The sequence below is a fragment of the Sinocyclocheilus grahami genome, unplaced genomic scaffold (assembly GCF_001515645.1).
Source record: "Sinocyclocheilus grahami isolate Dianchi unplaced genomic scaffold, SAMN03320097.WGS_v1.1 scaffold982.1, whole genome shotgun sequence".
In the NCBI taxonomy this organism is placed as follows: domain Eukaryota; kingdom Metazoa; phylum Chordata; class Actinopteri; order Cypriniformes; family Cyprinidae; genus Sinocyclocheilus; species Sinocyclocheilus grahami.
The window spans coordinates 306,343-319,510 of NW_015506161.1; the positions used below are offsets into that span (position 1 = coordinate 306,343).

The window sequence follows — 13,168 nt, forward strand, 5'->3', positions numbered from 1 at the left end:
TGTGGGTGTGTGTGTGTGTGTGTGTGTGTGTGTGTGTGTGTGTGTGTGTGTGTGTGTGTGTGTGTGCAACGAGGCATTTTTGCCAAACAGCAACCAGACTATTGCAAAACAGAGGAGGAGAGAAAATACATTCACAACTGACAGTTTAAACTGGAGAAAGCATGGGGTGAGACCAGACGAGAGGAGAGCAGAACACAGAGGTCTTACGCTGTTATGAAAGCTGAGCGTGTGAGACCGAGAAAAGAGAAATAAATCATCGAGAGTGAGTGATGAACTAGGAGAGGAGGCATGTACGCTTCTGTTATTAATGGTCGGTCTCCTGCAGCGAGCTGATATCTGTGTCTGCCAGTAAGATGATTAGTGGACTGAAAGAAACATCATCAAACATAATGCCATTCTCTTTATTATTCTGTTAGGACAAGGTTCAGTTCTGTTCTAAAGATACAGATAAACCAAATATAGAGTGAGAAAGCATATCAAATGTACAGGTTTCGTTAAACCGGGGGTCTTTACTGCAGAAGGGTTGCCAGTTTTTGATCTTTAACACATTTTTGTGAAAGATTTTCAATATTGCATAAAATACATGCATTAACTTCAACTTACGTTTTAGTTAAATGTTCCACAGTAGCTGGCTGGTCATGTCTTTGTACATCAATAATGATAGCTTAGCAATGTTAAATATCATATACACTACCATTCAAATGTTTGTATATATATATATATATATATATACACACACACACACAAACTCACACACACAGTGATTTTAAATGGCAGTAGGAGTGTCTATACTTTAATGTTTCAAATATTTTTTGTGAAAATAACGTCAAAATATAACTGAAATAATATATGAAGCAGCACAACTGTTTTCAACACTGATAATAATAAGAAATGTTTCTTGATCAGCTAATAAGCATATTAGGATGATATCTAAGGATCACGTGACACTGAAGGCTGGAGTAATGATGCTGAAAATCAGCTTTGCATCACAGGACTAAATATCATTTTAAAATATTTTAAAATAGATTTTAAATTGTAGAAATATTTCGCAATATTACTGTTATTACTGCATTTCTGAGCAATTCAATTGAGTACTTGGCCCAAAAAGTTGTAAACCCCGGCTTTAAACCAAGCAGAAATCCATCGCTCTAATGAAAACACAGTCTTAAATAGCTATGATTTGTCAAAGTAATTATACAGTAAATTATAGCGTAAGCATGTTGCTTCAATCCTGACAAAATGTAACCAGTGGCTCAAGGGATACTGTGAATGACAGCTAACCACTGCTGAATAATAGCATGGCTGGCATGACTCAGTGTTGCGTAAGAGGAAGCACCACAATGGTAAATATTTACTCTTGACAAGACCCAGACCACGCTGCTATATATTATCTGATAAATAACACTCAATAAAAATCGATTTTATAGGGATGCAGAGTTTGGGACCTCAACATTTGAATGTTCTGGAACACAGATGAGCTACTGTGGATAAAATGTGCAAGATACAAAACACAAGTTATTTGGTATTATTTATGTGCTATTATGGTATTAATTAATATTTTCATTTTGCGCTTTTGTTTTTATGTTTTTAGTTTTCATTTGAATTTAATGTGAATATTTGATATTAAAACTTGTTATATGGTTTTCATTTTTGTAAATCTATTTACACTCAAAAAATTCCATAAAATAGGGCACAGTGTACCGTATAAATATGAAGAATTTTTAACATATGCTTCACCAGTATTTTGCACTGCATTGTGTTTTTGGAAAGTTAATGGAAATTAAAATAAAATTAATGGATAACGTCCTGGCAGAAAATTACTAGTACATTTTCCAGTGCAGCTTTGATTTATTTTTTTATTTTTAGTTTTATTAATTTTAGTAACTTACTTTATTTCATTTTTTTCATCTAATATATATATATATATATATATTTATTTTATTTCAGATTTATTTCAATTTATGAATATGATGTTTGATGAGTTTTAGCTTCTAAGACTGGTTCCACTGTGGTTTTCTGGCACATATTTATCTATTTACTGTATTTTAATTTTATCTTTTAAATTTAAAAAGTCAACTCAACTGCTGACATGCACGTGTAAAGATGTGTGGTTCTACCTGCATCTATCACCGTCCTGTAACTGACTTTCTTGAATTGATAGTGGTTTTTAAGCTTCCAATTTTGTGGCAAAAAAATCAGTTCTTAACTTTGAAATACAAAAAAAAAAAGTTTTTTTTGTGATTTTAACTCAAATAAACTGATACATTTGTTTCCCCTACTACTGGCTGACTGCATCTACTTTATGAATAAATGACTGCTGTCAACCAGCCACATGGGAAACACTGTTTGACAAGAATCTAGCAGATCACGCTCAACAGCTACTATCGGTGCAACGTTTCACAACATACCTTTTATTTAGAAAGGGTCCAATAAATTGGTCAAAAGTGACAGCAAAGACATTTAGAATCTTACAAAAGATTTATATTTCAAATAAATGCTGTTCATCACTTTTTCCACAAAAAATATGAAGCAGCACAACTGTTTTCAACACTGATAATAATAAGAAATGTTTTTTGATCAGCTAATAAGCATATTAGGATGATTTCTAAGGATCACGTGACACTGAAGGCTGGAGTAATGATGCTGAAAATCAGCTTTGCATCACAGGACTAAATATCATTTTAAAATATTTTAAAATAGATTTTAAATTGTAGAAATATTTCGCAATATTACTGTTATTACTGCATTTCTGAGCAATTCAATTGAGTACTTGGCCCAAAAAGTTGTAAACCCCGGCTTTAAACCAAGCAGAAATCCATCGCTCTAATGAAAACACAGTCTTAAATAGCTATGATTTGTCAAAGTAATTATACAGTAAATTATAGCGTAAGCATGTTGCTTCAATCCTGACAAAATGTAACCAGTGGCTCAAGGGATACTGTGAATGACAGCTAACCACTGCTGAATAATAGCATGGCTGGCATGACTCAGTGTTGCGTAAGAGGAAATATGAAGCAGCACAACTGTTTTCAACACTGATAATAATAAGAAATGTTTCTTGATCAGCTAATAAGCATATTAGGATGATATCTAAGGATCACGTGACACTGAAGGCTGGAGTAATGATGCTGAAAATCAGCTTTGCATCACAGGACTAAATATCATTTTAAAATATTTTAAAATAGATTTTAAATTGTAGAAATATTTCGCAATATTACTGTTATTACTGCATTTCTGAGCAATTCAATTGAGTACTTGGCCCAAAAAGTTGTAAACCCCGGCTTTAAACCAAGCAGAAATCCATCGCTCTAATGAAAACACAGTCTTAAATAGCTATGATTTGTCAAAGTAATTATACAGTAAATTATAGCGTAAGCATGTTGCTTCAATCCTGACAAAATGTAACCAGTGGCTCAAGGGATACTGTGAATGACAGCTAACCACTGCTGAATAATAGCATGGCTGGCATGACTCAGTGTTGCGTAAGAGGAAGCACCACAATGGTAAATATTTACTCTTGACAAGACCCAGACCACGCTGCTATATATTATCTGATAAATAACACTCAATAAAAATCGATTTTATAGGGATGCAGAGTTTGGGACCTCAACATTTGAATGTTCTGGAACACAGATGAGCTACTGTGGATAAAATGTGCAAGATACAAAACACAAGTTATTTGGTATTATTTATGTGCTATTATGGTATTAATTAATATTTTCATTTTGCGCTTTTGTTTTTATGTTTTTAGTTTTCATTTGAATTTAATGTGAATATTTGATATTAAAACTTGTTATATGGTTTTCATTTTTGTAAATCTATTTACACTCAAAAAATTCCATAAAATAGGGCACAGTGTACCGTATAAATATGAAGAATTTTTAACATATGCTTCACCAGTATTTTGCACTGCATTGTGTTTTTGGAAAGTTAATGGAAATTAAAATAAAATTAATGGATAACGTCCTGGCAGAAAATTACTAGTACATTTTCCAGTGCAGCTTTGATTTATTTTTTTATTTTTAGTTTTATTAATTTTAGTAACTTACTTTATTTCATTTTTTTCATCTAATATATATATATATATATATATTTATTTTATTTCAGATTTATTTCAATTTATGAATATGATGTTTGATGAGTTTTAGCTTCTAAGACTGGTTCCACTGTGGTTTTCTGGCACATATTTATCTATTTACTGTATTTTAATTTTATCTTTTAAATTTAAAAAGTCAACTCAACTGCTGACATGCACGTGTAAAGATGTGTGGTTCTACCTGCATCTATCACCGTCCTGTAACTGACTTTCTTGAATTGATAGTGGTTTTTAAGCTTCCAATTTTGTGGCAAAAAAATCAGTTCTTAACTTTGAAATACAAAAAAAAAAAGTTTTTTTTGTGATTTTAACTCAAATAAACTGATACATTTGTTTCCCCTACTACTGGCTGACTGCATCTACTTTATGAATAAATGACTGCTGTCAACCAGCCACATGGGAAACACTGTTTGACAAGAATCTAGCAGATCACGCTCAACAGCTACTATCGGTGCAACGTTTCACAACATACCCTACTTCAACAGAAAATGACAGCATGACAGCTGTAAGAGCACTGGATGTTCTCTTTGCATTCGCATTGTCACTGAAAGTGGACTTGGATCTGTTTTTAGTCCACTTTAGCATTAATCTAGGATGTTTTATACGTTAATAAGCCACTGCACACAAAGTACCTTTCACACCCTGAAAGTAAACAAGTAAATCCTCACTGTCTGAGCCCCAGCATGCATCTCCACTAATGTTACAGCAAGATAGAAAAGCTGATGTTTCACGTTTAAAAACCAGCATGAAACAGACCAGCAGTGAATAACAGAAGCATACAGTTGAGTAAAAGAGAGTCGTGAAGTTCGAGGAGAACTGCGAGATGGGTATTTACCGTGAGGAGACGTTCCCTGGAATGAGCAGCACAGAAAGCAGCAGAGAGAGGGAATGAATTACAGCCCGTTCTGTTTCTGCTGGGAGGGCGTTTGCAATTTACTGTGATTCTGTGACTCAGCCTTTGTCCGTGTGTGTGTGTGTGTGTGTGTGTGTGTGTGTGTGTGTGTGTTATACACCATTCTGGGCAAGCCAGGATCATACATGAAACTCTCTGTGCCTAACGAGTCCAAAGCACTAGCTTTTCTAATCTTTTTGTATTCTATCTTTCTGTTTTCTTTTTATTTATTATACAATTAACAAAAGCGAAAAAGGCCTCTAACACTAGCTTGCTCTATTCTTTTTCTATTCTATCTGTTTTCTTTTTATTTAATATATAATTTAAAAAAAAACCTTGCTACGTGTACTGCGTTAAGCTAACTGAGACTTGTTATAACACTTGCGTATCATTGCTCTTTTGCTGATTTTGATTGCTTACATTGTCCTCATTTGTAAGTCGCTTTGGATGGTGGACGAGCGTTTTGTATCTCTGCTCCACATTCGTGATCTTTCTTCATTACAGGATTTCAAAACCCACCTTAAAACATATCTTTTCCTTTCTTGTTTCTCTGATCTCTGACTGCATGATCTGATTCATGCCATGGATTTCATGTTTATCTGTATTTTGTCTGCTGTCATGTTTATCTGTTTTGATATTGTAAAGCGACCTTGAGTATTGAGGGAGAAAAAATTTATTATTATTATCATTATTATAAAAGAGTCTGCTAAATGACTAAATGTAAATGAAAAGATGTATCTCTCTGTCATGGAACCTGCATTAAACTATTTAACAATCAATTCAAAAGAAATATATACCTGTATGATATGATGCTGTAGGCTAGCTACCCATCAGCGGTTTGGAAAATGGATGGATGGATGATTCAGCTGCAGGCGCCACCTTCAGGCAAGACGCGAGAACTCAGTCGGCATGACCCTTACAGTGCATTTTGGGTATTCTCTAGCTGTTGAGTGTTCTTGTGGGTCATTATGGGATTGAGTGCCCTCAATAACATCTACTATGGTTTCGGAGACCACTACAGATGGGTGAACTAACTATGAGGTTAACTGTAAAATTGAGGTTAAACTGCAAACACACTTCCTCAAGAAGTCATTTTCACACCCAATAGACACTGTATTATCACATGCACTGCACACTTCTTAAGAAATCTTTATCACAGTTTTATTCCAGGGAAAGGAGGTTTCAAGTGGATGAGATTATTCATCCCTATTTACCCACACCACCTTTCTTTCCTCATATCTCACAACGATATGTAATGAGCAGTTAAATGGGTCACAAAAAAATAAAGAGCCTATTATATGATAGGATAATTATTGTAACTACATTACCATTAAAAAGTTTGCAATTGGCAAATTAAAATGTAACATTTTTACCTGTGATGGCAAAGCAGTTATTACTCAAGTCAACTAGGAAAACCACTTACATGAAAATTAAAAATTAATTAATATGCTGATTTGCTTTTTCAGATAATGAAGTTACGCTTGCATTTCTTCCAGGTCACTGTACTCTTTCTAGTTAGATTTTGTGATTGTTTTTTTTAAATGACCAAACAACACAATTGTTCATCTTACTCTTTTTTGTAATAGATGAAGGCCGCTCTATACATGATTATCTTGAGAAAGCAAGCAAACTGAATCTAACCGGCTCGTAGACGGCTCAGATGAACAAGAAGATGGGAAGTTTTTGAGAACCAGAGCTCTGACTGGTGCTCAGCTGGACACTTCACTGAACAATTCAACCCAAACACCAGCTTCATTTGCAACAGTCAAGAGAAGACTCTCAGTCAGATGCCATGGACTTTGCTCAATTTTATGCATGCTTGGTGAATAAACCAATCATTTTCTGTCAAAGAAATTCCAAACCTGTCGTTGTGATTCCAAACCTTTGAATGGTAGTGTACATTAAGACATACAGACCACTTACCGTGCTGCACGTCTGCTGTTGAAGAGGATGTTTGTTTTCTTCATCAAACTGAACGGCAATCTTCAGCTCACTATGTGTGTCATTCTCTATCCCTCTCTCTGTACTGAGTCTCTCTGCTTTGACTCGGTGGCTTTGTAAACCCTCCCTCACTACTTTTCGCCTTCCTCAGGTTCTGTTCTGCCATCCAAAATAAATATTTAACAGTCAGACAATGTGATCAACAACCAAAGGTCACGTCCCACTCACTCCGCCTCTCTCCTCCCCCTCTTTTTATGATTTTCCCTCCCTTATAACTTAGTTTCTGGGGTTTAACTGGAACTAATGATTTAATGCTGATGGCCGACTGATTGGACTTGTTGCCCACTGCAGAAACAAATGATACATGAAAGCACAACACCAAAGATCTGTATTTATAGGCTTAAAATAAGTCAGTATTTTGCATCTTTTAGTCACTGCGCTATACAGCCCTTTGTGCATTTAATATTTAATAATTTAACCTGGTCCAACCTGCACTCAACAAAACAAATCATGGTATATTTTATTATTAAACATGTGCATTAATTTGATTTATCGTATTTCTAAATGTACTTATTCAAATACCTTAGAATTAGGCCAAATCTGTTATTTGTGGAGAAAAAAATGAATCAGTTGAAAAATATGAACATGGTCTATACATAAGCATAAAATGTTCGGTTTAGCAAATGGATTGTGTGATAAACATATAAACCTGGTTTTGTGCATTTAAAACGGACAAATATGCATCACAGATTATTAGTTTATGCTAAAGTTAGGTGTAATCCAAATGAATGAAAATGTTATTTGCAAAAAATATATATAAATCTTTAAACCTCCTCACATAAATTGGCATAAACATTTGTGGGGGGAAAAGTCTTTCCCTCAGAACATATTTATGATCTTTAAAATGTAGTTCGCTGTTGTCTGAAGGTCAATTTAGTTTCATTAACTTCACTTGTAACATACCAGCTAAAAAGAAAAATGTGGTAACTTACTGTAATTTTAGTTTGGAGGACAGAATTAACAAATATTATACTAATTTAAGAGGATTTTTAAACTAGATGTTTGAAATAAACATACAAAACCACTGCTACAGAAACACACATTTGTAAATTTAGACTTTTAACTCAAAACTCTTTGTGACAACTAGCCCCGGTGCTATTTTGACTGGTTTAAATATTATGTATTAGGGCCTACCATTTCAAAAAGAAGATCATATCAAAATAAGCATCATCCTGAGATCATTTCCCCCCTGTATTTCTCAATATTCCCTAAAATCCTAAGGAATCTATGGTATTTCAACATCAAAAAGCCAGAAACTAACAAACTAAACCAAATATAGCACTTTCTCTTCTTAGTACACACTGCATTTCTCGCGCCCAAATCCGTGATTCCTCTTCTCCACCCTTCCTGACTATTTTCAAATAACTCACTATTTTAAAGGGAAAAGTTCACTCACGTTTAAATTTAGACTTTCTCTGCAGCACTGCAGCAATATTCATATTGATGAACACTGAACATGAACGTCGTAAAACAATTTGGATACGAATAACTATCAGTAAACTTTCATAAATGTTTCTTCTGTGTTGCTGGAAGTTTCTGTTTTCCTATAAAATACTGACACCTGGCGGAAAAGACCAGCATAAAAATCAATCAAACAAACTGTTTACATAAAATGTATTTAATACAAAAAAAAACAAAAAACATTAGTCATACACATAAATAGATATTTACATCATGTTATTTACATTATAGATTTAGAACATCTCGGCATACGTATAAATATACATATAAACAAATATAATCAATATGACTCAAAATAAAAATAAATATTCATTCAAATTCAGTGCATTTATCCAAAGCGACTTACAAAACGGAGTAAATATATATATATATATATATATATATATATACAACATCTGCACAGTGCAGTGACAGATTTGTGCATTACAGCAGCACATAAGAACTTAAAATACATTCAATGTACATTCAACAAACTGTAGCTGGGAAGAAAGCTAGTGGTCATAGGGATGGAAGGAACCCAAGGGCTGACGACACAGAGGACAGGTCCCAAACATCATGTGAACCCTCATGGCACATGGGGTACACACACATTTATGACCGCAGCTCAGACGACAGTTTGCCACATTACTGTAACACACCACACACTCCTCACAGGCTGGAGCTTCGTGATCTAAAGCAAGAAAAGGGAGGAGTTTAGGTGGTGAAATTAGGTGTACTAGGCCATAACATAGCTGCCTTGCTCTTGTCTGATTCTCACCTGTGCTGTCAAGGTGATGGTTTCTCAGGTTTCTCTGTTCCAGCATGCTCATTTGTTTCTTTCTCTCCTGCGTTTCTTTATCTTCAGTGTGTCTGATGTGTGTGAGAGCAGGACAGGACCGACTGGTGAAGACCCAGCGCTTCATTTTGGAACCTATATACAGAGACCACATCAACTGTTAGGACAACTCAAGTCTAAGACAACTCAAAAAAAACAAGCTTTTATTTACGATAACGCTTGAGTGTAGCTTAGGTCAGGGGGGTTCAAACTTGGGGCCGCAAGTGCTGTCAAAGTTAACAGTTACATTTAAGATACTAATGAATTCGTTTGTTGTACATGACTTATTTATTTTACAATCACATTCACAATATTATTATTTGTATCTTATTATGTGTTAATAATTAATATTACTAATAATAATAATTGTATCTTTAATTGTATTAATTAATTCAGTACTATTATTATATTATGCTTTCTAAAGGGTGGTCGGAAATCATGAGATTAATTGAGATTATTTTATTCTACTCAAATACTATGACAAATCAATCAAGTACAGTTTTCTAGATAATATTTTAACAATTTTCTTTACAATGACAATATTAAAAAAAACATTTATTTATTTATCATTAATTCATTTGAATTAATCCTAAATTAATTTGCTGTTTTTATAATATTTTTGCACACTGCATAAATGGGTTTTTCATGAATATTACGCATTTATATTTTTAGGAAAGGGGCATCATATTGGTGACTTTCTCTTACAGAACAATAAAACATAATTTGATATAACATCATATTTTAAACTCATACCACAAAAATAAAAAGATATTTTGATTGTGTGTGTGTGTGTGTGTGTGTGTGTGTACCTGTTTTTCTATTCTGGTGGGGACTTAAACCTGACTACACACAGACTCATGGGGACTCGTGTCACGGTGGGGACCTAAATTGAGGCCCCCACGGGTAAACAAGCTAATAAATCACACAGAATGAAGTTTTTTGAAAATCTAAAAATGCAGAAAGATTCCTGTGAGGGGTAGGTTTAGGGGTAGGGTTGGTGTAGAGCAATAGAATGTACGGTCTGTACAGTAGAAAAACCATTACACCTATGGAGAGTCCCCACAAATATAGCTGACCAGACGTGTGTGTGTGTGTGTGTGTGTGTGTGTGTGTCTTAAAAGGGATAGTTCGTCCAAAAAAGAAAATTCTGTCATCATTTACTTGCCCTCAAGTTGTTTCAAACCTCCCCCCATGCATTGGAAGCATAGACGACTGGAAGTCAATGGGTACCGTCAATTGTTGCCCACATTCTTCAAAATATCTTCTTTTGTGTTCAATATAAGAAGGAGACTCGTACAGGTTTGGAACAGCTTGAGGGTGAGTAAATGAGTAAATGATTTTTGGGTGAACTATCCCTTTAATCCAGTCAGAGCACAATATGACAGAATAGAAGGCTCACCGAGCATCGTGACTGCCGTGGTCTGCCCATAGACGTCAATCATCGCCCAGACGGGCCACTTGGGGTTCAGGGTGGTCTGTTCCGTGTGTGTTCTGCCATCAGAGCTTCGTATCCTCACACTGCCGTTCTTCTTCAGCATGAACTCGATCTCTGAGCCAGGGCGACAGATGTGCTCGGGGACTATCACTGCGGCGTACAGCGGAGAGTTGGTCAGGTCTGGGATGGCCAGAGGGGGTAGAGGTGTCTGCTCGGGTGACACATGAGCGAACCCGAGCCGCAGCGCTCCGTGCCAGTCTCCGTCAGAGCGCTCGACCCGCAGGCGCAGCTTCTCCTCGGTCTTCACCGCTCGCCCGCTGAACGTCAGCCCGTGGCAGAAGGACGACTCGTCCCTGGTCACCCGACGCCCGCCGTCGCTCAGCGTTATCAGACGACCCTTCACGTCTGAGTGGAAAGAAATCGCTTTCAGGCTCCACCGCGTGCCACACACGCACTTGGCTTCCTCTGGAGGAGAAATAAGACCAGTCTGGCGTTAGAGATTCATCTAAGCGGTGTAGCTCTCTCTGTTTTGATTCAGCTGTCTCTTTTGCTACTTTCGTTAACACGGGACTTTCCAGTGCGTTTGATTCGCGAATCATTCTTTTGGTTCAAATGACTCGAGAATCGAACTGATCCGAGCGCCTCGCGAGTCAATCCTCATTGAACTAAAAATGAACTACCAATTGTTGAATATATTTACGACGTGACAGTTTTATAAACACACATATGAAACCGTGTTGGTTTGATTCTCAACCAAAAGAGATAGACGCGCAGACGCAGCAAGCAGGTAATTGACACACAACTGTCATCTCTCTCGATTGATCGATAATCAATTGAAATACATGCTATAATTCATTCAAATAAATGTGGTCTTACCGCACTATTTCATCTGTGTCTGATTTGAATCTGGCAGAATGTTTGCGCTAACGAGCCGTAACTGTCGAAAAGAACTAATTTTTTTACCCATTCAGTCAAATATTGCGCTGCAAAAAGCAATACAAGTTTTAACTTGTCTATAACTTGGCAAATGACCATGGAATAAGTGGGATAAACAACGGCTAGCCATGCATTAAAGGATTTTAATGCACTTGGCGGAGGCACTCTGCTTCGCGTGGGGTGGTTCGTTGCCTCCACATCGTGCATTAAAATCGTCTTAGGTTACTTATGTAACCATGGTTCCCTGAGTAGGGAACGAGACACTGCGTCCTCTAGGGGTCGCTATGGGGAACGCCTCGTCGTGACCCGTGTCTGAAGCATACATTGAAAAAACACCAACTCGTTGGCCGGCGACAGCCATGACGTCACTACCGGTGCGACTCCAGTATAAATCGGCGCCGGGAGCTACACATCATTCACTTCTTCGTCTGAAGCTTGCGTCCGCAGCATGGCAAGAAACCTAGAGGACGCAGTGTCTCGTTCCCTACTCAGGGAACCATGGTTACATAAGTAACCCGAGACGTTCCCTTTCATGGGAACTTCGAACTGCGTCCTCTAGGGATCGCTATGGGGAATGGTATACCCACGCCACCATGCTGAGGGGAATGCAAGCCAGAACCATGGCGAGCACCAACTCTACCATATTGCTGTGGGAGTTCTAGCAGTAGTTTACCTAGGCTGAGGGAGCACAAACCCAGCTCTCCCGAGAGTGGGCTCAATCTGCAGCATAATTGTAAAATCAGAAGGGTAAGCATACTGCAAGCTAGCCAAACACTCAGCGCATCAGGGAGGCAGAGGAAGGGCCTAATCCACCTGATGCTGCTGGTTCCAGGTGCTCTGGAAAAACAGAGAACTCAACTTCTCATGTGAGAGGAGAACTCCGAATTCAGAGGATAACGTTGCTCATTCCAGGTAACCCTTTGAAAAAAGGGAGCACTGCTCAAACTACCACGAGGACAGCCCATGGTGCGAGGCATCCAACTCCTCAGAAAGGATTAACGCTCGAAAGAAAGCACCATACTCATAATAACCCTCACTGGTGAGGGGAGCGATGCTTCCAGAGTGTGTCGATAGAGACACACTAGTTGAGTGGAGCCCAAGGAACCTGGGTCTAATCAACTCAGAAAAAGGGAACGAGGTCAATAACGCGTAACCCCTACCATACAGGATTTTAGAAAAGTGGGCAAAGCATAACGTGCACACACTTGAAATACCATTCTAGGGGTTCTCGTGGCACCCTGAAAAGGCAGCCTATAGATAAAAATAGCGTATCCCCAGACGCTATATCTACGGCTATAATGCTGGAGTGGCTAGCAGTAAATCTGTAGCTGAGGGAGCAACATCCAGCTCTCAACGAGAGGGAGCTCAACCTACAGCATGTTCCAATGGTGGAACAGCTAGCAATTATTCAGCTGAGGGAGCAACACACCCAGTTCTCAATCCGAGGAGGGGGCTCGACCTGCAGCATGTTCCAAAGCTGGAACAGCTAGCAATAATTTACTTAGCTGTGGGAGCAACACACCTAATTCTCAG

At 37.4% G+C, this 13,168-nt stretch overlaps 2 protein-coding genes across 3 annotated transcripts in view; both read right to left on the reverse strand.

Annotated features, from left to right (window-relative positions):
• Window positions 1–8,460, reverse strand: part of LOC107565106 (vinexin-like) — a 61,192-nt gene extending 52,732 nt beyond the window's left edge. Inside the window, exons 1-2 of one of the 2 annotated variants that reach the window (XM_016250304.1) lie at window positions 8,386–8,460; window positions 6,912–7,088 (exon numbers count right to left, since the gene is read on the reverse strand). The gene's annotated coding sequence lies outside the window, so the exon portion shown is untranslated. Of the gene's footprint in view, window positions 1–4,931; window positions 5,004–6,911; window positions 7,089–8,385 lie in introns of those variants that run through there. The other variant, XM_016250306.1, reaches the window with a different exon arrangement.
• A 401-nt stretch (window positions 8,461–8,861) lies between these two features.
• LOC107565118 (E3 ubiquitin-protein ligase NEURL3-like) overlaps window positions 8,862–13,168 on the reverse strand; it is a 9,552-nt gene continuing 5,245 nt past the window's right edge. Inside the window, exons 2-4 of the mRNA XM_016250331.1 lie at window positions 10,664–11,186; window positions 9,208–9,360; window positions 8,862–9,120 (exon numbers count right to left, since the gene is read on the reverse strand). Coding sequence (XP_016105817.1) covers window positions 8,942–9,120; window positions 9,208–9,360; window positions 10,664–11,186 — 855 coding nt within the window. The 3' untranslated portion in view covers window positions 8,862–8,941. The remainder of the gene's footprint in view (window positions 9,121–9,207; window positions 9,361–10,663; window positions 11,187–13,168) is intronic.